General features: G+C 44.0%; 1 protein-coding gene across 7 annotated transcripts in view; it reads left to right on the top strand.

Moving 5' to 3' along the window:
• LOC106584644 (microtubule-associated protein 1B-like) overlaps positions 1–27737 on the top strand; it is an 83549-nt gene that overhangs the window by 47084 nt on the left and 8728 nt on the right. For 3 of the 7 annotated variants that reach the window (XM_014170127.2, XM_014170130.2, XM_014170129.2), the window contains 3 exons: positions 15008–15090; positions 15617–15754; positions 16014–27537. In XM_014170127.2, coding sequence (XP_014025602.2) covers positions 15008–15090; positions 15617–15754; positions 16014–27537 — 11745 coding nt within the window. The remainder of the gene's footprint in view (positions 1–15007; positions 15091–15616; positions 15755–16013; positions 27538–27737) is intronic. The other 4 variants (XM_045706486.1, XM_045706485.1, XM_045706483.1 and 1 more) reach the window with 4 other exon arrangements.

Genomic DNA, 27737 nt, shown 5'->3' with positions numbered 1-27737 from the left:
GTCAGACTCTATGTGGACCGTTTCACTTCCATCCCAGTCAGACTCTGTGTGGACCGTTTCACTTCCATCCCAGTCAGACTCTATGTGGACCGTTTCACTTCCATCCCAGTCAGACTCTGTGTGGACCGTTTCACTTCCATCCCAGTCAGACTCTATGTGGACCGTTTCACTTCCATCCCAGTCAGACTCTATGTGGACCGTTTCACTTCCATCCCAGTCAGACTCTATGTGGACCGTAAACAATTTGGGTCACTGGTTGCTTTTGAGCCCTAGAAGGATGGAAAATGACTAGGCTCTCATTATAGTTCCAAACCAGATCACATGGTTCCACTTAACAGTGAAGTCTGTCTGACCGCCGCTCACCATTTTACCACGACAACGGCTGGAACACCTCCTGTACCACGACAACGGCTGGAACACCCACTGTACCTACAACGGCTGGAACACCTCTTGTACCTCTACAACGGCTGGAACACCCACTGTACATCTACAACGGCTGGAACACCTCCTGTACCTCTACAACGGCTGGAACACCCACTGTACCACGACAACGGCTGGAACACCCACTGTACCACGACAACGGCTGGAACACCCACTGTACCTCTACAACGGCTGGAACACCCACTGTACATCTACAACGGCTGGAACACCCACTGTACCACGACAACGGCTGGAACACCCACTGTACCACGACAACGGCTGGAACACCCACTGTACCTCTACAACAGCTGGAACACCCACTGTACATCTACAACGGCTGGAACACCCACTGTACCTCTACAACGGCTGGAACACCCACTGTACCTCTACAACGGCTGGAACACCCACTGTACATCTACAACGGCTGGAACACCCACTGTACATCTACAACGGCTGGAACACCCACTGTACCTCTACAACGGCTGGAACACCCACTGTACCTCTACAACGGCTGGAACACCCACTGTACCTACAACGGCTGGAACACCCACTGTACATCTACAACGGCTGGAACACCTCCTGTACCTCTACAACTTGTCTTTTCTGTCCTTCTTTCCTTCATGAGCACCGATATGTAGAAGCACCGGATATATCTCCATCTTATTGTGAACACCTCTCAATCACATTCAGATCCTTGAGGAAAGGAGACAAGGAAAGGAAGATACTAGAACTGTCAGGCTCTGAAATGACACCAGTAGAAAGAACAGGCGTCTGTCTCAGAGGGTGTAGTAGTTTTGGGGCTCCCGAGTGGTGCAGCGGTCTAAGGCACTGCATCTCAGTGCTAGAGGCTTCACTACAGACCCTGGTTCGATTCCAGGCTGTATCACAACCTTGGGAGTCCCATAGGGTGGTGCACAATTGGCCCAGCGTCACCCGGGTTAGGGTTTGGCCGTTGTAGGCCGTCATTGTAAATAAGAATTTGTTCTTAACTGACTTGCCTAATTAAATACAGGTTCAATAAAAATAAAACAATTAATTAAAGTGAGCAGTCTCCCTGCCTGCTGTGTTGGGGTACAGAGAGTGCCAGCTTTCTAAGGCTACTGTGGTGCTGAGGGACTGTGTGGGCGTTCACTCTCTCTCTCTCTCTGCAGTGAGTAAACTCTCCCTTTGAAATGCAGTGGGTAGGTAGGACAGGACAAATTTCTCTCTCTACTACAGTATCTCTATCTTTCACACAGACACACACCATCATTCACTCTATATGGTCTGTCTCTTGGTAGAAGGATAGAAAGATAGTCTAGGGAGAGGGGGAGAGCAGACGGCAGTCACATCACTGAGGCATTATTGCTGAAAGCAAGCATATTGGGCTGAGACCGTTCCCCTTAAGCTGTGCAGTATAGCAGTACACATTAATCCTCTACTGAAGAGCTCTATTCCCACTGGTTGTCTTGCACCATCTCCCTCCTGATCCCAGATCTGCTGACTGCACCTGGTGCACCAGGCATCCAATTTGCCTGACACCTAGGCTCTAAGGCGCTTGGCCTCAAACCAGCCGTGCACGCAAAAACGGTCCTTTTGGGAAGCTCAATTTCATGTAGGCTACAGCTCTGCCTCTTTTTTTATGTAGAGTTCCATAGTGGAATTCTCCCTGAGGAAACTAGATTACTAGGTTTGTCACCATGCTGGCTTGGCATCGTTCTCATGATATGTTTTGCAGCTATTCTTGATTTTATTTGTGTATTGTGTTAGCTTTTAAAGGAATAAAAAAACATGCCTCAAGCTTTAACATAAATTCCCACACTGCAACGAGAGACAAAATCCAAATCCAAATCCAGTGAGAGACAAAACATAATTGTGGGCTGAGAGTTTGGAGCACGTAACCATCATAACCACCACGTGAATACGGAAATCTGTTGTCCAAAAAGAATCCTGCCTACATATTTTACATATGTCTTAGCGCTCAACATTCATATCTATGGCGTTTGTTGTTTTAAAATAAACTGGTTGAAACCAACCCGTAACCCCAAACTTCCTACTAGCAGTTCTGAAATCCACCCTAAACTAAGAGTAAATTCCCTGGCCCACTTCCTCTCCATGAAGAGTGACTGAAAGGCCTCCAGGCAAGCAGTGGTTAACTTGATAGCCACACCAATTTTACACCAAATTAGTTTTCTGAGTAACTTTTCTTTAGGGGAGTTGCTATCTCTGTCAGCTTTCCTGAACTCTGAAGGATTTGGAAGGACTCAGTGTCCCGAAATAAGATTTGTGAGATGGGAAAGAATGGAGAATGTTCTTTCTCTTTCTCGCTCTCTCTGGGTTTTCTCACCTCGAGCGATGGTGTCACTTGTCATTGTGTTGAAGGTCACTATGACAGTTATTTTTCATAATACCTGTCTCCTGGTTGTCCATTTGACCCCGTGACCCTGTCTTGGGTTGTCATGAAGATGGATGACATGTCACTGTGCATCAACTCATTGGTGACCTGAAACCTGACACCTCTGGCCTATTGCGATGTTCAGCATAACAAGAATATTTGACAAGGGATGACAAGCTTCTGTTTTTTGTCATCCAGTGAAAGAAATCCAATACCCAGAGAGAGTACTCCAATATGTTACCGGCTGTGTGGGCTGTAGATTAGCTGTGGTTACACAAGCACAACATTGTGGATGCGGATTGTGGATGCAATTAGTATTCATTACCAACTTGTTATCGTTTGCATCCTGCGGCCTCATGCAATTGACTTCCCTAAATCTGAATTATTTAATAAGAGAAGTCAAAACAAGGATCTATGGATTAATTTTGTTTTAAATTACTGTTCTATCTGCCCTCGCAGCTTCTTATGTAATAGTCAATCAAGCTCCTTAGTAGCCTACATAGAGATAGAATGGAATAAGGGGAAAATAAAGACATGATTTTGTATGAAATATAGTAAAACGGGAGTGAAAGAGATGGTTTGATCAGGAGAGTTGGAGGTGAGATATTTATTGGAAGTGTGGCTATGACCTTTGACCCACACAGGGCCTCTATAGGCCCCCTGTGTCAAATCAAATTGTATTGGTCACATACACATGGTTAGCAGATGTTAATGCGAGTGTAGCGAAATGCTTGTGCTTCTAGTTCCGACCGTGCAGTAATATCTAACAAGTAATCAAAAAATTCCCCAACAACTACCTTGTTTCACAACAACTACCTTATACACACAAGTGTAAAGGAATGAATCAGAATATGTATATATAAATATATGGATGAGCGATGGCCGAACGGCATAGGCAAGATGCAGTAGATGGTATAGAGTACAGTATATACATATGAAATGAGTAATGTAGGGTATGTAAACATTATATAAAGTGGCATTGTTTAAAGTGACTAGTGATACATTACATCAAGATGGCAAGATGCAGTAGATGGTATAGAGTACAGTATATACATATGAGATAAGTAATGTAGGGTATGTAAACATTATATAAAGTGGCATTGTTTAAAGTGACTAGTGATACATTTATTACATCCAATTTTTTATTATTAAAGTGGCTAGAGTTGAGTCAGTATGTTGGCAGCAGCCACTCAATGTTAGTGATGGCTGTTTAACAGTCTGATGGCCTTGAGATAGAAGCTGTTTTTCAGTCTCTCGGTTCCAGCTTTGATGCACCTGTACTGACCTCGCCTTCTGGATGATAGCGGGGTGAACAGGCAGTGGCTCGTGTGGTTGCTGTCCTTGATGGCAGTAGTGATGTCATGGTTGGCACAGTGTGGTTGGCACAGTCTGTCTGTCTGTCTGTCTGTCTGTCTGTCTGTCTGTCTGTCTGTCTAGTTATGCATCTCTTCACTCTACTGCCTATGTTCCTCTATCTCTCCATCCTTATACTCTCTCTCGGTTTCATAGTCTGTTATTTGACCATCACTGCTGTGTCCTCTATTTGTCCTTGTCTCTCTGTCTTGATACTGATGAAGGTAAATACACTTAGTTTGATCCTTTCCTTTTGTTGTATATTATTATAGCACATCCTTCCTCACTGGTCAGAGAAGATTGGCCATGCATGTGAGAGCAGTATGATGCCAGCCCAGCCTATATATCCAACTGTTAGCTTCCTGGAGTTTATTGGGTCTGATCCGAGCATTAAGGTATGGAGCCTTGCATGCCGACTAAACCGGGCATGCGTGTGCGTGCGCCATCGCGCGCATTTAGATTTTTGTCCATCCACACCAGACGTATTCAGGACACAGCGGTTGAAATATCAAAATGAACTCTGAACCAACTATATTAATTTGAGGACAGGTCGAAACACATGAAACATTCATGGACATTTAATTTGTCCTGGGATATAAACATTGGGTTATTATTTTACCTGAAATAATGCACAAGGTCATTTTTTTCAGGATTTTTGTAGAATTTGTGTGTTCTCTACTCCGACAATTAATCCACAGATAAAAGGGGAAACCTAGTTAGTTTCTAGTAATCTCTCCTCCTTCAGTCTTCTTCTTCTTTGGACTTAATATGGCGGTTGGCAACCAACTTTAAGGTGCATTACCACCACCAACTGGCCTGGAGTGTGGACCTCAGTTCGTCTTTCAATCACCTATGTGGGTGTAAGCTCGTGAAAACCAATGAGGAGATGGGAGAGGCGGGACTTGCAGTGTGTCAAGTGTCAAAAATATAACCAAGTTCTATTTTAGCGCCTGGCTATGCAGACGCTCGTTGATCGGCGTGAGAAGTTTGGATGAAATGATTGAATAACATGTGCAGTACCAGTCAAAAGTTTGGACATACCTAGTCATTCAAGGGTTTTTCTTTATTTTTACTATTTTCTACATTGTAGAATAATAGTGAAGACATCAAAACTATGAAATAACACATATGGGGCAGCAGTAGCCTAGTGGTTAGAGCGTTGGACTAGTCAACAAAAGGTTGCAAGATCGAATCCGTGCGCTGACAAGGTAAAAATCTGTCGTTCTGCCCCTGAACAAGGCAATTAATCCACTGTTCCTAGGCTGTCATGAAAATAAGAATTTGTTCTTAACTGACTTGCCTAGTTAAATGAAATATGAAATCATGTAGTAAGCAAAAAAGTGTTAAACAAATCAAAATATATTTTCCATTTGAGATTCTTCAAAGTAGCCACCCTTTGCCTTGATGACAGCTTTGCACACTGTTGGTATTCTCTCAACCAGCTTCACCTGGAATGAAAATAGTAAAAATAAATAAAACCCCTTGAAATGAGTAGGTGGGCCCAAAACTTTGACTGGTACTGTATGTGTACATAGATTTTGCAACGCTCGTGCATTAGAAAAACACATTTTCGTTAGTCCATTTGTGTGCCTTCATGAACACACTCCTGGACTCAATGGCCACGCCCAGAATCCAGTTGAGGGTCTGAGATTGGGACAGATTGGGACAGCTTGGAACTCGAAAGCCCAGCTGTGATTAACATAGAGAGGGTTTCACTGGCTTAGCAGCACAAACATCCAGCACTGCCAAATCACAGGACTAGGATTACGGCCAGGAACTAGGACATACACTTCCCGTTCGGTTTTAAGGTGCAAGTTGGTGAGCCAATCGACACCCAATAAATGGTTGGCTGGTGTTAGGATCGGGCTTGTTTAGGAGAAACAGTGGGTGGCTGTCTGCGCCTTACTCTCAGTCCCTGATAGACTCTGTCACAGGTGCCTTAGCAAGGTCATAGGAGAAAAGAGACACACATATTGTCTGAGGGTTTGGAAATAAATCCGTAACAGATGCAAAAATATATCTTATTTATTTTTAGGACAAGATGTCCCGAAAGTTAAAAGCCAAAGGTGCTAAAGTGAAGTTGAGGAGAGTGCAACATTACCTACAGTAACATTTATATGTAATATAGAGATGTGTTGTGTGGAACTCACATATTTCTCAATCATGTTGAGTAAATATATGGGTCAGCTTTGTGCAATATATTTATATTGATTGTGGACCTCTATGTAGTTCAATGTGATTGCTGTTATTAAATGTTTTTTGTAATATATACAGGGTTGTTTTTTATTTTAATATATACAGGGCTGTTTTGTAAAAGAGATGTTTAATCTCAATGTGACTCCCTAAATAAAGGTCAAATAAAAAAATATGGTCTGTCTATATGGTCTTTCCACTGAATAAGCCCATAAAGGATGTATAGAGACATTTGAGGTGGCCATTTAGGCAGGGATCTACGCTGATATTTTTTACAAGGAGCAAGTGTGGGTGTAAATTTGTAAAAAAAATACACAATTACAAATATTTGAGGTAAGAAAAGCTAGAATCCTTAAATTTTTTCTAGGCACACTGGTGTTGCTAAATAGAAATTCCAGGCCGCACAGATGTTTAGGTGTATATGCAGGTAAAATGGCCTCCCTCTAGAGCCATGTTAGCTTTGTGCAGATATTATACATCAGTGGTTCAGCATCTGATAAGGAAGCCTACATGAAAGTGGACTTTCACTTGAAATGTAATACTTGGTGTTCTGTGAAGGTTGCGTAATGATCATTTGGCTATTGCCTGGTCTCGCCGACTCCTTTTAATTTTCCAGTTCACTTCTTTTTCTAATAAGTTATAGTAAAGATAATGGCCCTTTGTCCTCAGAAGAGAATTAAGTCACATTAGCAAAATTAGATTAGTGGCGCTAACCTTGTTTTGATGTGCCTCTTTACTTTATTTTTGTTTACTGTGATTGGGCGTCTTTCGACAAAATGACCCGGCAGGCATCAGGTCAAAAATGGCCTTCTTACTTTTCCCCTATTGACCTGTTGGGTGCTGGTGTTGCGTAAAAACAGCCCACCTTGTCACCTTGTCTCAATGAGTTAAGAGTGACTGCAGTAAACAGGAGATGACATCATCAGGTCACCGTTGTCAGACGAAGCCCTCAGAGCTTTATCTAAACGCTTAGCGTCATAGGGCTGCCATGATGGCCCCATACTTGTTGTGTACTTTTGAAGGTGTCTTAGCAAGCCAATCAGTCTCTCATCCATAGCTTACTCACACTACTGAGCCGAACCAAGCCCAAGCCCAGCTATAATTGGCACGGTAGTGTGAAAAGGGTACCAGAGAGTTTATTTATATGCAGGTTTATGAGGAGAATGCATCAGATCTCTATCAGGTACCAGATTTATGCCGGTTTGTATATTTTGTGTGTTTCGATAGAGGATCTTAGCCAAAACACAGGCTACTACATGAGACTGTATCTGTATCTAACGCCCTTGATAAAAGTTGTCTGCCGGTAAATACAGTTGAAGTCGGAAGTTAGCATACACCTTGGCCAAATACATTTAAACTCAGTTTTTCACAATTCCTGACATTTAATCCTAGTAAAAATTCCCTGTCTTAGGTCAGTTAGGATCACCACTTTATTTTAAGAATGTGAAATGTCAGAATAATAGTAGAGAGAATGATTTATTTCAGCTTTTATTTCTTTCATCACATTCCCAGTGGGTCAGAAGTTTACATACACTCAATTAGTATTCGGTAGCATTGCCTTTAAATTGTTTAACTTGGGTCAAACGTTTCAGGTAGCCTTTCACAAGCTTCCCTCAATAAGTTGGGTGCATTTTGGCCCATTTCTCCTGACAGATCTGGTGTAACGGAGTCAGGTTTGTAGGCCTCCTTGCTCGCACATACTTTTTCAGTTCTGCCCACAAATTTTCTATAAGATTGAGGTCAGGGCTTTGTGATGGCCACTCCAATACCTTGACTTTGTTGTCCTTAAGCCATTTTGCCACAACTTTGGAAGTATGCTTGGGGTCATTGTCCATTTGGAAGACCCATTTGTGACCAAGCTTTAACTTCCTGACTGATGTCTTGATGTTGCTTCAATATATCCACATTATTTTCCTCCCTCATGATGCCATCTATTTTGTGAAGAGCACCAGTCCCTCCTGCAGCAAAGGACCCTCACAACATGATGCTGCCACCCCCGTGCTTCACGGTTGGGATGGTGTTCTTCGGCTTGCAAGCCTCACTCTTTTTTCCTCTAGACATAACAATGATCATCATGGCCAAACAGTTCTATTTTTGTTTCATCAGACTAGATGACATTTCTCCAAAAAGTACGATCTTTGTCCCCATGTGGAGTTGGAAACCATAGTCTGGCTTTTTTATGGCGGTTTTGGAGCAGTGGCTTCTTCCTTGCTGAGCGGCCTTTCAGGTTATGTCGATATAGGACTCGTTTTACTGTGGATATAGATAATTTTGTACCTGTTTCCACCAGCATCTTCACAAGGTCCTTTGCTGTTGTTCTGGGATTGACTTGCATTTTTCACACCAATGTACGTTCATCTCTAGGAGACAGAACGCGTCTCTCTCCTGAGCAGTATGACAGCTGCGTGGTCCCATGGTGTTTATACTTGCGTATTATTGTTTGTACAGATGAACGTGGTACCTTCAGGTGTTTGGAAATTGCTCCCAAGGATGAACCAGACTTGTGGAGGTCTACAATTCTTTTTCTGAGGTCTTTGCTGATTTCTTTTGATTTCCCCATGATGTCAATCAAAAAGGCACTGAGTTTGAAGGTAGACCTTGAAATACATCCACAGGTACACATCCAATTGACTCAAGTGATGTCAATTAGCCTATCAGAAGCTTCTAAAGCCATGACATCATTTCTGGAATTTTCCAAGCTGCTTAATGGCACAGTCAACTTAGTGTATGTAAACTTCTGACCTACTGGAATTGTGATACAGTCAATTATAAGTGAAATAATCTGTCTGTAAACAATTGTTGGAAAAATTACTTGTGTCATGCACAAAGTAGATGTCCTAACTGACTTGCCAAAACTATAGTTTAACAAGAAATGTGTGGAATGGTTGAAAAACGAGTTTTAATCACTCCAACCTAAGTGTATGTAAACTTCCGACTTCAACTGTATCTAACCATTATGTAGTTCTGGGGATCTGCAGGTACCTATCTAACCGGTATCTAGTAATCGAAAAAATGCTAAACTGACCCTAAATCAACTGTGTCCTACTCCGTACCTCACATTCTGATAACTCTCTGCAACATGTTTTATCAGTATAAGAAGCACGACGGATGCCAAGCATCTAACATTGATTCAACATCGTCTCAGTTCTAGCTCAACTCCAGCTGGTATAGCTGGCTACAGTGAGACAGAGTTAGATGCTGCCTCTGAAGACCAAAAGCAAGACAGTTTTAGATGCCTTCTTTTTTAAATTCCTTCAACATCCTCTCAGTCCCTGATTATTGCTAAATGTGGAGCAGGCTATGTGGAGCAGGCTATGTGGAGCAGTGCAGCATCTGAGCCGTGGTTGAGCTGCTTTTTAAACAGAGTGCTCTCATTTCCAGAGTTCAGATGCAGGTATTTATATCATGCAGGTCAGCTGAGGTAAAGGAGGACCGAGGAGAGTAACAGTGAGTTCTGTCTGGATAAACAACATTCTGTCCTCAGGGTGTTGGAGTGCTGTATGGAGAGTCAAGTCGAGTCTGGAGGTTCCTCCTGACTGAGGTTCTTAAGTCAACGGCTGACCAAGCCGGACGTGATCCAACGTCAACAGTGTTGCTTTAGTCGTTTACCTCAAGACATTGAGATTTGTCAGTATCTGCTCTTGTTTCACTGGCTTCTCATTCAAGTTCTTCTGAATGTGGGTGTCTGGGTGGTTCGGGTCTTTGTGGATTGTGTGGGAGAGTTCATATGGGATTTTATTATGTGTATCGTCAAGAAGTTAGTACCACCCTTGTACAGAGAAGTGAGGACACAAGCTAATTCTATGGTAATGTCCCTCTGTCATCTTCTTTGATCTTGGGGAAACAAGCCTATTGCTGAATGTGTGATGGAGGCTGCTTTCAGATGTTAACAGCTGCTGAATACTTTTTTTAGTACATGTCAGGAAATGACGCAGAAGTGAGAGGTGATAGAAAATCCTTTGCTGAAATTAGAGCAGTCTGAGGATATTGAGCAGGAAACTCAACCACCAAATGCATTTGTTCAGCCTTTAGCCTCTTTTTTAAGATTGGAGTTTTCGACATGCCTTTTGGCTGGATGTCAGTTACCTTGAAGTGGGATGCTTTCGCTGTTTCTGGGATGCGAGTTAAAGGAAAAGCCAGTGTGATGAATAGAGGAGGGAAACTTGGCTGAACATCCTGCTCTTCAAATGGACTGTTTAAACAAAATGGCAAAGCTGGGAAACACAGCTGTCTGACGTGTACTCGTGATTTAGTTTTACGTGTTTATATTACTAATTATGACTTAATCATGGTGGACTCAGATGGACAAACCTACATTAATAATTGAGTGTAATCTACGTTTATACTCTCCATTACTTGTTTGGGGTTGTTTAGGGGGTAGATCAGCTTTAATATTGCAGATAGATTGTGGCTTCCATCAATGTAATTGTCTGCATCACTTCCAATCCCCCATATATGTTTTTGCAAATATATGTATATACATACATACATACATACATACATACATACATACATACATACATACATACATACATACATACATACAGTTTAAGTCAGAAGTTCACATACACCTTAGCCAAATACATTTAAACTCAGTTTTTCACAATTCCAGACTTGTAATCGTAGTAAAAATTCCCTGTCTTAGCTACAATAGTCATTTACAACATTAACAATGTCTACACTGCATTTCTGATCAATATGATGTTATTTTAATGGACAAAAAATGTGGTTTCTTTCAAAAACAAGGACACTTCTAAGTGAGCCCAAACTTTTGAACTGTGGTGTATGTATATGTGTGTATGTATGTATTTATATGTTTATACAGTTGAAGTTGAAAGTTTACATACACTTAGGTTGGAGTCATTAAATCTCGTTTTTCAACCACACATATTTCATGTTAACAAACTATAAGTCGGTTAGGACATCTACTTTGTGCATGACACAAGTAGTTTTTCCAACAATTGTTTACAGACAGATTATTTCACTGTATCACACTTCCAGTGGGTCAGAAGTTTACATACACTAAGTTGACTGTGCCTTTAAACAGCTTGAAAAATTCCACAAAATAATGTCATGGCTTTAGAAGCTTCTGATAGGCTAATTGGCATCATTTTGTGGAATTTTCCAAGCTGTTTAAAGGCACAGTCAACTTAGTGTATGTAAACTTCTGACCCACTGGAATTTGCCAAAACTATAGTTTGTTAACAAGAAATGTGTGGAGTGGTTGAAAAACGAGTTTTAATGACTCCAACCTAAGTGTATGTAAACTTCCGACTTCAACTGTATAACTGGGTCTATTTTTGCTACAACACAGAGTGCTGCGGATTGAATCAAGCCTTAAGTCTCTAACGTAGGGTATTATTCACCTGTCTACCTACTGCGCAGTATAGACTATTCTAGAACGTCGTTACTAACTTTTCTCTTAAAGCTACTTGCTGCAAACTCATTTCAGTGAGGATAGGATTGCTGGAGTTTTCCTGTTATAAATCTGAGTGTGGATTTGCAGGCATGTCTTTGGGGCGGATTTACTTCAGAAAATGTGGGGGTGGAATTGAGCTTCTTGGTTCATTAGCATGAGCTAGTTTCTCAGAGATTACCACAAATTCTAGTTCCACTTTAACCCTTTACAAAGCAATATTGAGCCATTAGATACAAGTTCTGATATGCTTCAATTCCCCATACCCATTTTAGAGTTGGTGAGACACAGGGCCACACATATATATTACCTTAACTTGAGCATTTAGAGTTGGTAACAGGTAAGGGATGTGCACATGATACCACAGCTCTGAACTGGAATGGGATACCCATTTACAGCCAGTAGGGATGCTCATTACCTTACTCTTTAGTCTTAACAACATCAGGGAGTTATTAGGCTGGTCCCAGATCTGTTTGTGCTGTAAAGCTCCTGCTGTCATGGTGATGCATAACAATGATCCTAGGAGATAATGATCATAGGGAGATATACAGCATAAACAGATCTGGGACCAGCCTAATGACTTCTACTGCTGTTGTTGTTGCTTCTCTCATCACTGTCAGACTGACCAGCCCCTGACTGACACAGACTCTTTGTTCATCGAGTATCACACTGTACCAGTCTGCAGTGTCAGAGAGGGGGGGGGTCATCCTTCAGGGACAAGCAGCTGATGAAATCTCCTCTGTTTGACCTGATTGAGCACATTAGCAGGGTGAAGGGACGCGCTTCTGATCGTCATCTCTCTAGGTCTGATATCATATGTCTTTTGCTCACGTATTCTACTACTAGGCCCATGTTTTGAATATCCCCCAACGTCCCTATTGTATTATGTCGCTCATATTCTGTACTCCCTCATTGCTTCTGGAAGATATCAAAACAAAGTGGTGTAGAATCATGTGGTGATCATTTTATCCCCCGCAGTCCGAGGACGGCTAGGCTGCTCTTCCAGTAGGCTCTGATGAACAAGGGTTCTCTCTTGGTAGCTCACTGCGCATCTATAGTTGGCCTATGGCAGTACAACTTACAGTAGCTGTCCCTCTCGGTGTGCCTGGTCCCAGATCTGTTTACGTTGTCTAACCAGCTTTTTACGGGAATTGGCATGACAGAACAAACAGATCAGGGACCAGACTAACAGTTTGCTGCTTTCTGCAGCTAATAGCAGCACTCGGGCAGTTCTGTAGCAGTGGCCAGGTCACCTGAAGCCCCAGGTCCAGTCTCCTTTCCTCTCTTACAGACTAATGCTGCTTTGCGTCTCACTGAAGAAAAAAAAACCACAAGAGGCCAAGTCAGGGTAATGATGAGAGATTTGGTCCTTTTCCATGGCAACGGTAACCAAGTGAGCCGTGTCCTGTGGTCGGAGTGCTTTTGTTCCGAAATGTCTCTGAATTGTTACCACGACATCCAGAAATGTTCATTTTCCTTTTTTTCCTTTTATGCCTGTGCTGGTCGGTTTCCACTTTCCAAGTTCTATTAGCTTTCAGTAGTAATTGTATCCTCTGCTACTACTAATAAGACTGTCTATTCATCAGTGGTGTAATGATATAGCCAGCATTTAAGAGTAACAAAGCTTGCTTCATCATTATCACCTCCACCATTCAGAAGAAGTTTCACTTGGTTTTGTATCAGCCAATGATTCTGTTCCTTCTGGGTCAACTGACTGACTCCAACCAATCACAGCATTGCCATGACGATCACTTAATTTACACGTCTATTTTTATTCATTTGTTTACATTAATATGCATAATACCTGTGACGTGCGGGGGTAGCTATTCAAATGCAAACTTTATATTTTGGAAAGGATCCAAAGTATCCATTCTGATTTTGAATCAAAAGTATCCATTCTGATTTTGAATCAAAAGTATCCATTCTGATTTTGAATCAAAAGTATCCATCCTGATTTTGAATCCAAAGTATCCATTCTGATTTTGAATCCAAAGTATCAGGTTGTCCTTCTCATCACCTAGGCCAGCCTTTTTATCCCTTAATATAGGGATCTGTTCAATCCGTAGTACTGGTTAAGGGCTTGGTTAAGGGCTGGTAAGTAAGCATTTCACTGTAAAGTCTACACCTGTTGTATTCAGCATTTCACTGTAAAGTCTACACCTGTTGTATTCGGCGCATGTGACAAATAACGATTTGAACATCCGATTTATTGCATAATTGACAATTATAGGCAACGTTCCTACGGTCGCGGAGACTGCATACACGGTAAACGCTGCATAGGTCGGCTCAATCGGAAAATTCCTTTTACATTTTAACTCGGATCTTCCGCTGTACGGCTTGAATCCAGGCCTTAATCTTTTACCCTGACTCACCTCAGTCGATAATCCAGTAATCACTACCTTGCAGGTTGCCCGGCGACATGAAGCCGACTCTCTGCAGAGGTCTTTCACAGCAAACGGATGACAGTGCAGATACCAAAATGGCCGCAGCACGGGAAAACTCAGGGGATGTATAGGAATACCTATCAGAGTCTGCATTGGTCCTTAAACAAAAGGCAATGAAATGCTTATCGTCACACTTTTGAACTTTAATGAGTAGAAATGCTGACAGGGACGTTCAACATCATATGTACTGAGTAGCCTCATATGGTTTATCGTATTTGCCCTCTCTCTCTCTTTATGTCAGTGACTTCATACCTAAGTGTCTGTGATATTTACCAATAACCTGAAAACCATATGCTCGCAGCCCTTGTGATGGTGATTGGCCGAATATTTCAGAATGTTTGGCAATGTTGATATGTTATAAAGCCATGCAATTCTAGCTTAGGTGTTGTCCAATTCTCAATTCCCTTGCATGACAATACCAATAGCTGTTCTCAACTTTGTTCTGTTCTAAGAAACTCTGATTTCAAGCCACAGCCAGTAGACATTTGGTGACCTATTTCCTTCTCCAACTTTTGTTCTTGCCTTGACGCACTGTCTCTATAAGCGTCTGGCCCACATACTGTACAGGCACCATGCAGTACTAAATCTCCCAGACTCAAAGACTGGATGCTCTCCAGCAGGATGTCTTTGGGGCAGACTGCTCAGACTCTGCCAAGATTCTCAGTAGCCTCTTAAGTTGTTGACCTGTGCCAATGTTGCTTATGTCTAGAAGGATTTGAAAGGAACCCTTTTTAAAGCAAGTACATGAACCATATTGACAAAACACGTCCTCTCTCCTCATGTTGTTCGATGTTCTCGCCCCTGTAGGACAACGGACTCTCCACCACAAGAGTGATGTCCTAGAGACTGTGGTGTTGGTCAACCCATCCGAGGATACGGTTGCTTTAGAGGTGCGTTTACAAGATTTTAAAATACATTTAGGAAAATCTAGTCTTGTGCTATATTTAGACCTATCAATCATTACATACATTTTGTTTTTACATTAATTGTCATGATGATTTAGAATCTCATACATTAAAAAAAATAAACACATCCCGAAAGAAAACAATTTTCTCTCACTGTGATTTAAGTGGCATACCATAACGACTTAACACAATTGAAAAGCATTTGATTAAATTCAGAGCTTAACCAAGTGTTTCCAAACTCCAGTCCTTGAGTACCCCTAGCAGCACACATGTTTTTGTTGTAGCCCCTGACAAGCACACCGGATTCAACTGTCAACTAATCGTCAAGCCCTCAATGAGTTGAATCAGGTAGAGTTTATCTGGGGCTACAATAAAAATGTGTGCTGTTGGGGATACTGGATGACCGGAGTTGGGAACCACTGGCCCTAACCAATATAAAAATATAAAAGTCATATTATCTTTACCCTGTGCTGTGTCCTATAATTATCCTCTGTCTTGCTCTCTGGCCCAGATCCAGTCTCTTGTCACAGACTCAGCAGGACATAAACTCCTGGTCCTGAGTGGGCAGAACTCAGACCACGGTGACCTGCTTCTCCAAAGTGGGGTTTTCACCTATCAGAGCTTCTCACAAGTCTTTGCTGATCCTGGGGTAAGCTATTACTGTTCAGAACAGTCCATTCCTGTTCAGAACAGCCTTTTCTGGCATTGTTGACTCTAGTCTGTAGTACTGTTTAAAAATAAAATAAAAAAAGAAGATTAGATTACCAATGAAAAATGAATCTTAAATATTACTCCCATGAACTGGAATTGTGGATGAAAATCAAAACAGCAATGTCATTGAGCAATGTTTGTACATCAGCACTGACCTCTGGCCTTGGGGCTTGTCTCTGTCTGTCATTCTCCTGTAGGTCAGTGATTTGCTGGGCGAAGCGGCCCCCGAGCAGCGGGCCACACTCACTGTGTCCTGCCGAGCGGAGGTGGGTTGGAGCTCCCTGGGTCAGCAGCAGCACTTACGGGAGTTCCTTGAGTACAGATTGAACCCTGAGCCTGTGCTCCCCAAGATGGAGGGAGTCACAGAGTTCACGGAGTACATCTCCGAGACAGTAGACGTGCCTTCGCCCTTTGACCTCCTGGAGCCGCCCACATCTGGAGGCTTTCTGAAACTGTCCAGGCCCTGCTGCTATGTCTTCCCTGGGGGGAGGGGCGACTCGGCCCTGTTTGCGGTCAATGGCTTCAACATCCTAGTAGATGGAGGCTCTGAAAGGAAATCATGCTTCTGGAAGTTGGTCAGACACTTGGACCGCATCGACTCGATTTTACTCACTCACATCGGTGCAGACAATCTGCCAGGCATTAATGGGCTTCTTCAGCGGAAAATAGCAGAGCAGGAGGAGGAACAGTCACAAGGCTCCGCTAGCTACAGCGACTGGATGAAGAACCTGATCTCTCCAGAGCTTGGTGTGATCTTCTTCAATGTACCCGAGAAGCTACGTATGCCAGAATCAAACCTAAAGGTCAAGCGTAGCATCGAGGAGGCCTCACTCACGTTGCAGTACCTCAACAAACTGGGAATCAAGCCGGAGCCTCTCTGTAGACTGGTCAGTAACCCTATTGAGCCTTTAACTCTTTTCCATAAGATGGGAGTGGGCAAGTTAGACATGTATGTTCTGAACCCCGTCAAGGACAGTAAAGAGATGCAGTTTCTCATGCAAAAGTGGGCGGGTAACAGCAAGGCCAAAACTGGCATTGTGCTCCCCAATGGAAAAGAGGGAGAAATATCCGTACCTTACCTGACGTCAGTTACAGCATTAGTCGTCTGGCTTCCTGCCAATCCTGCAGAAAAGATTGTCAGAGTGCTGTTCCCTGGAAACGCACCACAAAACAAAATCCTGGAGGGGCTGGAGAAATTAAAGCACCTTGACTTCTTGCGATACCCAGTAGCCACACAAAAAGACATCGCCTCAGGAGCTCCACCCGCTGTTGTAAAACAGACAAAACTGAAGCAAAGGACAGACAGCAAAGAGAGTCTCAAATCATCTCCCAAGACTACCAAAGCCCCAAAGAAAGAAGCAGACGATGAGGTTTCGGCGACCACAGAGGCAAAGAGTGACTCTGTGAAGGAAGAGAGGAAACTGAAAGAGAATGAAAAACCCACAAAAATACTAAAATCCAAGACTGATGGACCAGAAAATAAAAAATTATTGAAAGAGAAATCCTTGAAAAAACACTCAAAGGAAAGGCCATCCAAGATGGATGAGAAAAAAGACAAGGAAAAGAAAGAGATAAAAAAAGTCAAGAAAGATGACGCAGCTAAAAAAGAAGACAAAAAAAAAGACCCCAAAGTTGACAAGAAAAAGGAAACGTCCAAACCAGAGTTGAGAAAGATAACAAAACCTGACCTAAAACCCCTCACACCAGAGGTCAGAAAGACCCTGCACAGGGCAAAAGCGTCAAGTAAACCCAAAACCGACAAAAGCAAAGTCAAAACGGCCAAGGCAGAGCCTGCTGAACCCAAATCTGAGGAACTAGCAGCAGATACCATTCAGCCTGAGCCATTACAAAATGGGGCTGTTGAGGGCATGTCTGCTTCCTCCACTCCAGATGATCTTACCAAGCCACCAGAGAGTGCAGTGGAGACACCAGCAGAAGAAAGCATGACCGAATCCCCTACCCAGGAGGAGGAGAAAGAACAGGAAACTGTCTCTCAAACTCCAACGGGCACAAAGTCTCCTGAGAAGGGAGCAGCCACAGAAATGGAAGTTGAGGCTGAATCTCAAAGAAAAGAGGACAAATTAGCACAAGAGCAAAAAGAAGAATTTCAAGCACAGGATGTGGATATCTATGAGGATGAGGGAGCTGCCATTGAGGACGATGAAGTGGAGGAAAAAGAAGGCCTGATAGCAGAGAGGAAAACGGTAGAGGAAAGTATGGGGATGGAGGAAGAGGAAGATATGGGGATAGGGGAGGAGGAAGAGGAAGGAGAAGATAACAGACTAGACAGGAAACATGAGGTGGAGGAAATGGAGAAAGCTGAAAAGCCCACAGCTATGGCAAAAGAGGAAAGCAGAAGGCCTTCATCCCAGGAGGAGGACGATGAAGATGTTGTTGAAAAGGCCGAGCTCGAAGAGGTAGAAGACTTAGATGTGATAGCTGATGAAGAGGTCAAAGACAAACCTGAAGCGGGAGAGAAAGAAACATCGGCCAAGAACTGGGAAAGCAAAGCAGTCGAACAGACTGCTGGAGCCAAAGAGGAGGATGAGGAAGATGAGGAAGGCTACATCTCAAATGTGGGAGGCGCTACAGCCGACATAGTTTCAACACTGCAAGGAGCCGCTGCTGCCGAGCCCATCTCCTTCATTCAAGACGAAACCATTCCCGGCTACTCCGAAACTGAACAGACCATCTCGGATGAGGAGATTCATGAGGAGGCGGAAGACAGGATACCACACCTTCAATACGAAGTGGGTACATATGACATCTCTGTCCCAGATCAGACAGGCTCCTTTGACACCATCCACGGGATGAAGGAGATGCAAGCAGCAGCTATAGCTGATGTAACAGCCAAAGGTTTCATTAGTGGACAGGAGCAAGTATCAGTATTCACTAACATCATGTCTGCTCCCTTGGCTGAGGAAGAACTTGTTTCCTCAGCCACATCCATCACGGAGTATGATAAATTGTCCTCCTTTCCTACCTCTATTGCAGAGGACCAATTGGCTACTCCCGTCACTACACCTCAGACTGAGGAAACGGGCAAAAGCTCACTGCTTAATGATACTGTTAACAGCGTTCCACTGGCAATTCCAACCGAGGCCACACATGGGAAAGAACACTTCCACTCTGCTGGGACCATCTCACCAACATCCTCCTTGGAGGACGACAAGTGCTTAAAGTCACCTCCATCTGAGGAGTGCCTTCCTGTTGTCTCTGATGTGAAGACTGAGGATAAGGTCATCAAGGCTCATGATGAAGAGGAAGAAGAAGAAGACCAAACTCCTAACATTGACATTTCACGTGAAAAACTACAGGAGAGTTTTGCCTCTCCTCAAATGTTCCAGGATAGAGAAAGGGATGTGGAAAAGCTCCCTGCCTCTGAGTCTCGCGTCTTCAAACCTGTTCAAGATTTGAAGCTGGGTCACCCACCAGTTGATGAGGAGGTACAGCTCTTTAAGTCCAAAGAAGACATCTCAACGGCAGTGCCTTCAAAACCCCTTTCACCTCCACCCTCTTTCTCAAAGCCATTTAGGTCAGACTCAGTTACTTCAGAAGGTGAAGAGCGGTGCTTCAGTCCAGACGATAGCACTGTGAAAATGGCCTCTCCCACACAGTCTGGACCTCCCAGTGCAACCCACTCTCCAACTCACTCTCCTCTTCATCAGTCACCTGTGGAAGAAAAGACCAAGGGCTTCCCAGGACTGGAACATCAAATACAGGAGGATGTTCATGATTCAGCCACCAAAACAGATGATGATGATGCGAAGACAGATCAAGAAGATAATAATGAAAAACTAGATGCTGACATCCAGAAAGAAAGTCAACAAGAGTCAGATGCACCACCATCTGGGGTGAAATCATTTGAAAAAGACTTGCCGGTTACAAAAGTGGAAGAAATAGATGGTCTCTCCACTTCCAAAGATGAGATCCAACCGAAACAGGAGACAACTCCTCTTCCCTCTGAGTCAGTCACAAGGAAAGACGAAGTTTCCTTATTAGGAAAGGAATCTTTACGGGAAGACATTTCTAGTGGTGAGGCTATACTCGAACACAGTGATGGGGAAGACGATGATGACCATCAAGAGAAAGAATCCAAAGTGTGCAGTAAGGCTAAATTCCCAAAGGAGAAGGAGAGTAGCTTCTTAGATGATGATAACGGTGAGGATGATGATGATGATGATGATGATGATGATGATGATGATGATACTTCTGATGTAAAACCCATAAAACAGGACATGAAGGAGAAAGAGACAGAAAAGCATGACAGACACGAGGCTGAAACCACCAAAGAAGATAAGAAAGAAAAGGTTGGTTCTACTGAAGCTGAACAAATCAAGGAAGATAAGAAAGAAACAGAAAAGGTTGGTACTACTGAAGCTGAACCCATCAAGGAAGATAACAAAGAAACAGAAAAGGTGGGTACTACTGAAGCTGAACAAATCAAGGAAGATAAGAAAGAAACAGAAAAGGTTGGTACTACTGAAGCTGAACCCATCAAGGAAGATAACAAAGAAACAGAAAAGGTGGGTACTACTGAAGCTGAACAAATCAAGGAAGATAACAAAGTAACAGAAAAGGTGGGTACTACTGAAGCTGAACAAATCAAGGAAGATAACAAAGTAACAGAAAAGGTTGGTACTACTGAAGCTGAACCCATCAAGGAAGATAAGAAAGAAACAGAAAAGGTTGGTACTATTGAAGTTGAACCCATCAAGGAAGATAGAGATTTGAAAGTGAAGGGAAAAGAGGACATTCATGATGCTGAATTCGTCAAGGACGATGAAGATTTGAAAGTGAAGGAAAAAGGTGATATTCATGAAGCTGAACCCATCAAGGAAGATAAGAAAGTAACAGAAAAGGTTGTTACTACTGAAGCTGAACCCATCAAGGAAGATACAGATTCGAAAGTGAAGGAAAAATGTGATATTCATGAAGTTCAACCCATCAAGGAAGATTACGATGGGAAAGTGAAAGAAAAATATGTCATTCTTGACGCTGATCCCATCAAGGAAGATAAGAAAGAAACAGAAAAGGTTGGTACTACTGAAGCTGAACCCATCAAGGAAGATTATGATGAAAAATATGTCATTCATGAAGCTGAACCTATCAAGGAAGATAAGAAAGTAACAGAAAAGGTTGGTACTACTGAAGCTGAACCCATCAAGGGAGATAAGAAAGTAACAGAAAAGGTTGGTACTACTGAAGCTGAACCCATCAAGGAAGATAAGAAAGTAACAGAAAAGGTTGGTACTACTGAAGCTGAACCCATCAAGGAAGATAAGAAAGTAACAGAAAAGGTTGGTACTACTGAAGTTGAACCCATCAAGGAAGATAGAGATACTTGTGGGGCCGAGCTCATCAAGGAGGAGAAGTGTGAACCTATGAAAGAAGAGAACCAGAAAGAAATAGAGACTATATTAACTTCCAAAGATGAGCTAAGCTCTTGTATCTCTACCTCTAAAGTGGAGCCAGCCTCAGACTCCACCACAACACAACAACTAGTACAAGAGAAAGATACCTTTGTGGCTGATCCCATGAAAGATGAGACAAAAGAAAAGAATACTTTTGACACTGAACCGATAAGAGAAGATAAAATAGAAAAAGAGCGAGATACCCTTGACAGTGAACCGACGAAAGAAGAGCACAGAGAGAAAGAGAAGGGTGATACATGCATGGCTGAATCCACCCAGGGGGAGAATAAAGAAAAGGATACTTTTTTTGAGATTGAAGTCAGTCAGGAAGAGAAAATGGAGAAAGAGAAAGATGATACTCATGTGGCTGATGTCAGTAAAGAACGGAAGATGGAAAAGGAGCAAGAGAAAGAAGATATTAGTGATTTCGAAGACGTCAAAGATCAGAAAGATAGAGATAAAAGTTATGAAGCTGAACCCATCAAAGACGAGGAAAGCGAGAAAGATAGAGATGAACGTTATGAAGCTGAACCCATCAAAGGAGAGGAAAGAGCAAAAGAAAATGAAACAGCTGACAAAGTCAAAGATGAGAAGAGCAAGGAAGAGACAGAAAAATATGATTCTCATGAGATTGAACCTGCTAACGAGGAGGAAGAGCGCACCACCACACAGACAAGAACGGTAGAGAAACTAGAGGGGACGTCTGCGACAAAGCTTGAGTCTACATTTCAGGTTCAGTACTCAGACGGAGATGAGGAAGAGGAAGATGAATCCATTTGCATGGCTGGTGCAGGCTCAAGACCTGTATCAGTGGAACCTAGACAATCAGAGCACGACATCATGTCTCAACATCTGCTCTCAACTCAGCCATCAGAGAATGTGCTTAGTGACCAAACGAAGGACTGCCACTCTGAACAGGCCACTGGGCCTGCGTCTTCATTTCCGAAACGGGAGGCCTCTCCTGATAAAGACATCAAAGAGCAGCATAAAGAAGGACAACATAGACTCTCCCCTGAACTAGAAAAGGACACCAGGACAACTGAGACCACATCAGCACCCCATCTCAGCCAAGAGTCCACCATTGGTTTCCCTACCTTGAAAGAGGATTCAATCTCTGCTATCTCTACCACCAAAGAAGAACCAGGCTCAGACTCCATCACTACAGACAGCCAGATTATAAGTTCAACACTGTTACGCACCGATAGCCAGACTATAAGTTCAACACTATCACGCACTGATAGCCAGGCTATAAGTTCAACACTATCAAGCACCGATAGCCAGGCTATAAGTTCAACACTATCAAGCACCGATAGCCAGGCTATAAGTTCAACACTATCAAGCGCCGACAGCCAGGCTATAGGTTCAACACTATCAAGCGCTGACAGCCAGGCTATAGGTTCAACACTATCAAGCTCTGACAGCCAGGCTATAGGTTCAACACTATCAAGCGCTGACAGCCAGGCTATAGGTTCAACACTATCAAGCGCTGACAGCCAGGCTATAGGTTCAACACTATCAAGCGCTGACAGCCAGGCTATAGGTTCAACACTATCAAGCGCTGACAGCCAGGCTATAGGTTCAACACTATCAAGCGCTGACAGCCAGGCTATAGGTTCAACACTATCAGGCGCTGACAGCCAGGCTATAGGTTCAACACTATCAAGCGCTGACAGCCAGGCTATAGGTTCAACACTATCAAGCACCAATAGCCAGGCTATAGGTTCAACACTATCAAGCGCTGACAGCCAGGCTATAGGTTCAACACTATCAAGCACCGACAGCCAGGCTATAGGTTCAACACTATCAAGCGCTGACAGCCAGGCTGTAAGTTCAACAATATCAAGCACCGATAGCCAGGCTGTAAGTTCAACACTATCAAGCACCGATAGCCAGGCTGAACGTTCAACACTATCAAGCTCTGACAGCCAGGCTGTAAGTTCAACACTATCAAGCACCGATAGCCAGGTTGTAAGTTCAACAATATCAAGAGTTGACAGCCAGGCTGTAAGTTCAGCACTATCAAGCATTGACAGCCAGGCTGTAAGTTCCACTCTCTCGAGCACCGATAGCCAGGCAGGTGTGGAGGAATCCACCCAGCATGAAACACTGCTGCCTTCTATGACAACAAGCAAAGAAGCATCTAATACGGATGAAAAGACGAAGCATGTTTCTCAAAAAGGAGAGGAGAAACCAGGCAAGGAAGCTGAGAGGGAATTGGAAACAGAGCGGGAAGTTGCTTCCCCGGGACACACACAACCTTGTTCATATTTTCTCTTGGATAAAGATTCTGCGAAGTTTCCGGAGGAAGTGGGCCACATTGATGCTTCAAAAGCAGACAGTGCCTCTGAAAAAGTGGAAGGTTTTGACAAAATGAGAACAGAGAAGGAGGCGATCAGTGTGAGCTTGCAAGAAGAAAATCAGGGCTTTGGCATGTCTAAGTATGAACCCTATGAAAAGCCCATTTCGAAAGAACAGGCATCAGACAATAAAGAAGACCGTGAGGTTTCTAGAGAGTTTGATCGGTCAGCACATATTGGCATTGATGATAATAGGAGAACTAGGCAGGCAGATGCTGGTGCAGATGCATTCGACTCAGAGGACGAGGAAAAAGAGGAACCGCTGTCATTCAGCAGCGTTGATTACACTCCCCCACGTTTCACAGAGGGCGAGAGAAGCCCCAGTTGTAGCCCAAGTGCCTTCCCTGAACACAATGACAAAGAGAAAGGTCAAGAAGAAGAGAGTGATAGGAAGGAGGGACATGCTACACCACACGTGGAAAACAGCTTTGCATATTCAGAGACTCAAGACAACAAAACCACCCCAGCAGAGCCATGCTCATTACCTTTCAATCTCAAAGAAGATAAACCTGAAAAAGTTGAGAAAGATGAAATGAAGGACGATGCCTGGTCGGCCCCTCAAACATCTACAGGAGAGACGGACAAGACTGGAGCATCTCCTAGTATAGAGGAGTATCTGCCAGTCCAGTCAGGCAGAAAGGAAACAGCCTCTCTGTCATGGGGCCAATCCAACCTTGGTGCCCAAGCTTCAGCTACTACCATGCCTTTTGAAGACGTCCCTGAGAAGCAGACAACAGAGAAGGAAAAAGATGAGCCAGTGAAAGACAAGTTGGATTCATCTGATAGTGAGCGAGGAGACTCTCCCTCTGGTCGCTACTCACCAGCGGAGAAAGACATGTTACCTCATCAAGTTTCACCTAAGGAAAAGGAAAATCAGGCTACTGCTGCCCCCCTGGCCGCATATTCAGGACATCTCATAGACGATAATGTTCTTGCATCTGAGTACACTCAAATTGGCAGCTCTATCTCCAGTAAATCTACAATGGGCTATTCTGAGAGAGAAGACACTCCGGATAGTGTATATAAGAGGCTACTGGTGGTAGGAGAGGATTATGATGATGATGATGATGATGATGATGAAGATGAAGATGAGGACGGTGAAGATGCGGAGGAAGAAGATGAAGAAGCCAGTGATCTAGATGTGGAGAAGGGTGCAAGAGAGCAGTCTGAAAAAGAAATCTGTAAAACTACATCGGATGATACAACACCTTCTAAACTTCTTGTTACAGAAGAAGAGGACAAGAAGGCCCTCTCACCCGAACCCAGCCTCCTCAAAAAGGAGGAACCTACCCATTCAATGACCACAAGCAGCCCTCCACTGGTAGATACTGCAGATTCCCTTTTGAAGAATGTAGTTGGTGCCTCGCCACTCCAGTCTGGCAGTTCCACTGCGATGGAACAAACAGGTTCTGGAGGATATCCTTCTGAATCTTCAGAGTATTCCGAGGACAGCCAGCTGGGGTTAAAGGAGGAGAGGTTTGACAGTCCTGACCTATCTCTGCCAACCAAGTCCAGTGAAGATAAACATTACAGTCAGGGAGACATTGAAGCTGAGAGGCAGAGAAGCCCAGATACCGCTAGTCGAAAACCAGAGGAAGCTCCTTCGTCTTACCTCCCATCTGCCTCAGCTTCTCTATCAACCAGCCACCAGTTTCGAGAGGAGGTAGAGACTCCCGTCACAGTGTCTAGTGCCCCCTACAGGACAGATTCTGAGGTTGCTTCTGTTGAGTATTCTTCATTCAAAGATGAAGACTCCTCAGTCAAGCACTCAATCCTCTCAACCTCAGGGGTAATACTAAAAGAGGAGTACCTAGAAGCCTCTGAAAAGCTTACCTCTACAACTACATTCAGTCTGACACAAGTCTCTCCAGTCTTACCTACTCCAGCCAAAGACGCTATTCAACAAGACACATCGTCAAGCCCTAAAATGGACAAGGGTCAGACCTCTGATACCTTTCATAAACTTGAGGGCATTGTTGAAACCAAAACCATGTCTGCTGGGGCTTCAGAACCATTAAGTTCCCAGCTGTCCAAACCCGCTGAAACCATATCCACTTCGAGGGCTCTCTTTGATGTTTCCCCATTGCAAAGAGCTGACTCTTCTGACAGAGAATCCCAGGGCTCACTGGGCAGCAAAGAGTCATACACTTTTGAAATGGAGGACAGTACTCTTCCATGCCGCATTGAATGCCAGAAATCTTCAGTGACAGAGCAAAAAGAAGGCATTTTGTCAATGACTGAGACACACATGGTCACCATCGTCTCCAGTACAACCACAACAGTGACCCAATCTGATGTGGTGACAAAACCACAGGAGTCAACTGAAGCCTCTTCCAATGGGTCTACTGAGGTTAGCACAAGTTCCCAAGAAGTCTTCAGTGGAGCAAGCAAAGCCTCTTGTGCCACAATGTCAGATCTACCTAAATCTGATCTGCTTAAATCTGATCAGAAAAAGGAAGAAGAAGAAGAGACAAAGAAAGAGAAAGATAAGATGGAAATGAAAGAGGAGGAGAAGGAGAGCAAAGTAGAGACCCTAAAGGAGGACAAGGAAATGCCAGAGCAAAAGGATAAGGAGGAGAAGAAAGAGATGGATGAGAAGAAAGAGATGGCTGGAGAGAAGGAAAAGGTAGAGGAAAAGCAATTGGAGGAGAAAGATGGGAAGGAGGAGGAGAAGAAAGACCAGACTGATGAGGAGAGTGAAAAAGAGAAGGAGAGGAAAGAGGGAGAGAAAGAGAAAGTAGAGGATAAAAAAGCAGAGAAACAGGAAGAGAAGACGTCCGAAAGGAGAAGGAGTAGCTTATCTGACTGGGAACTCCTACAAGGGCCGGGCGCATGCCCAAGCGCCCCTCCAGGCTATGAAGATGACAGGGAAGAGGAGGAGGAGGAAGCGTACGAAACGGAAGAAGCAGAAGAAGCAGAGGAAGAATACGGTCAAGAAGAATGCGTAGCTCCAGGCCAGCCCACCCCGCTGTCCACAGCAGAACATGCCCACCATACAAAGGCATCTGCCAAAACAGATGGAGAATCCAGTCGTCCCACTGACCTGCATATGGAGGCTACCTCCTCGTCCCCCCCTAGCTACTCCTCATGTGAATACAAACACCGCAAAGGAGAAATCTCCCCATCCTTCATCAACCCCAGTCCACACGCCCTCTCCAGTGATGACGGCGAAGAGGACAAAGGGAGCGACCAATCTCTTGAGGGGGATGAAGACGACCGCGAGCAACACTCGGTCAAGAGGAGGTCTCACAAGCAGAAGCGACATCTCACTCAATGTGGAGCTGCTGGAGCAGGGGAGGGGTCGCAACCAGTTTCCATGCCTCCCGGTGGCATGGCAACTGGACTCGGGGTGGTGCTCGCTGGAGAGGAGACGCCCCCCACATCAGTGAGCGACTCGTTAGCGACGCAGTCTGACTCAGACGTACCTCCAGAGACCGAGGAGTGCCCGTCGATTACAGCAGAGGGAAACCTGGACTCAGACGAAGATGCAGAACACCTGCCGGTGGATAAACTATCTGCCTCTGCCACCGGAGGGGGCCATCAACCTCCCTCGCCCAGATCAGCTGCGAAGGTCCACGACCCCCTACCTGCCCCTATGAAGGACCCCCTCCCACACCCGCCACACCCTGACGTGTGCATGGTGGACCCAGAGGCCCTCCCTAACGACCAGAGCAGCACGGAGAAACTTCTCAAGAAGGATCACAAGACAACCAAGAGCCTGCGGAAGGGCCTGGGCAAGCCTAAGTCTGCGTCCCCAGCCCGGAAGGGGAAGAGGTCCACCACCCCTGTGAAGCAGACCTCCAAGGACTCCTCGCCTCGATCGGCCTCTCTGAGAAGGAGGGACACGGAAAGGAGCTCCAGGCTGACGCAGAAGTCCGAGGGCCTGGGATCCAAGGGTGACCTACACGCTCCAGGGAAAGGCCTGGTGAACGGCGTCAAGAGCAATTTGGGTAAAAATAAAGAAGGATGATATGACTCCATATTCAGTAGTAGAGGAAACTTGAAAAACATCAAAGATGATAACAATGCAATACCTTATAACCTTAAAGGGGAAAGGAAACACTTTAGGAAGTAAATCAGTTACAGTTAGCTGGTGTTCTAAACCCTGGTGTTTCCATTACCCTTTAAATTTAAAAAATCATCCCCCAAA

The sequence above is a fragment of the Salmo salar genome, chromosome ssa23 (assembly GCF_905237065.1).
Source record: "Salmo salar chromosome ssa23, Ssal_v3.1, whole genome shotgun sequence".
Lineage (NCBI taxonomy): Eukaryota > Metazoa > Chordata > Actinopteri > Salmoniformes > Salmonidae > Salmo > Salmo salar.
This window is presented reverse-complemented; position numbering and strand designations above follow the sequence as displayed.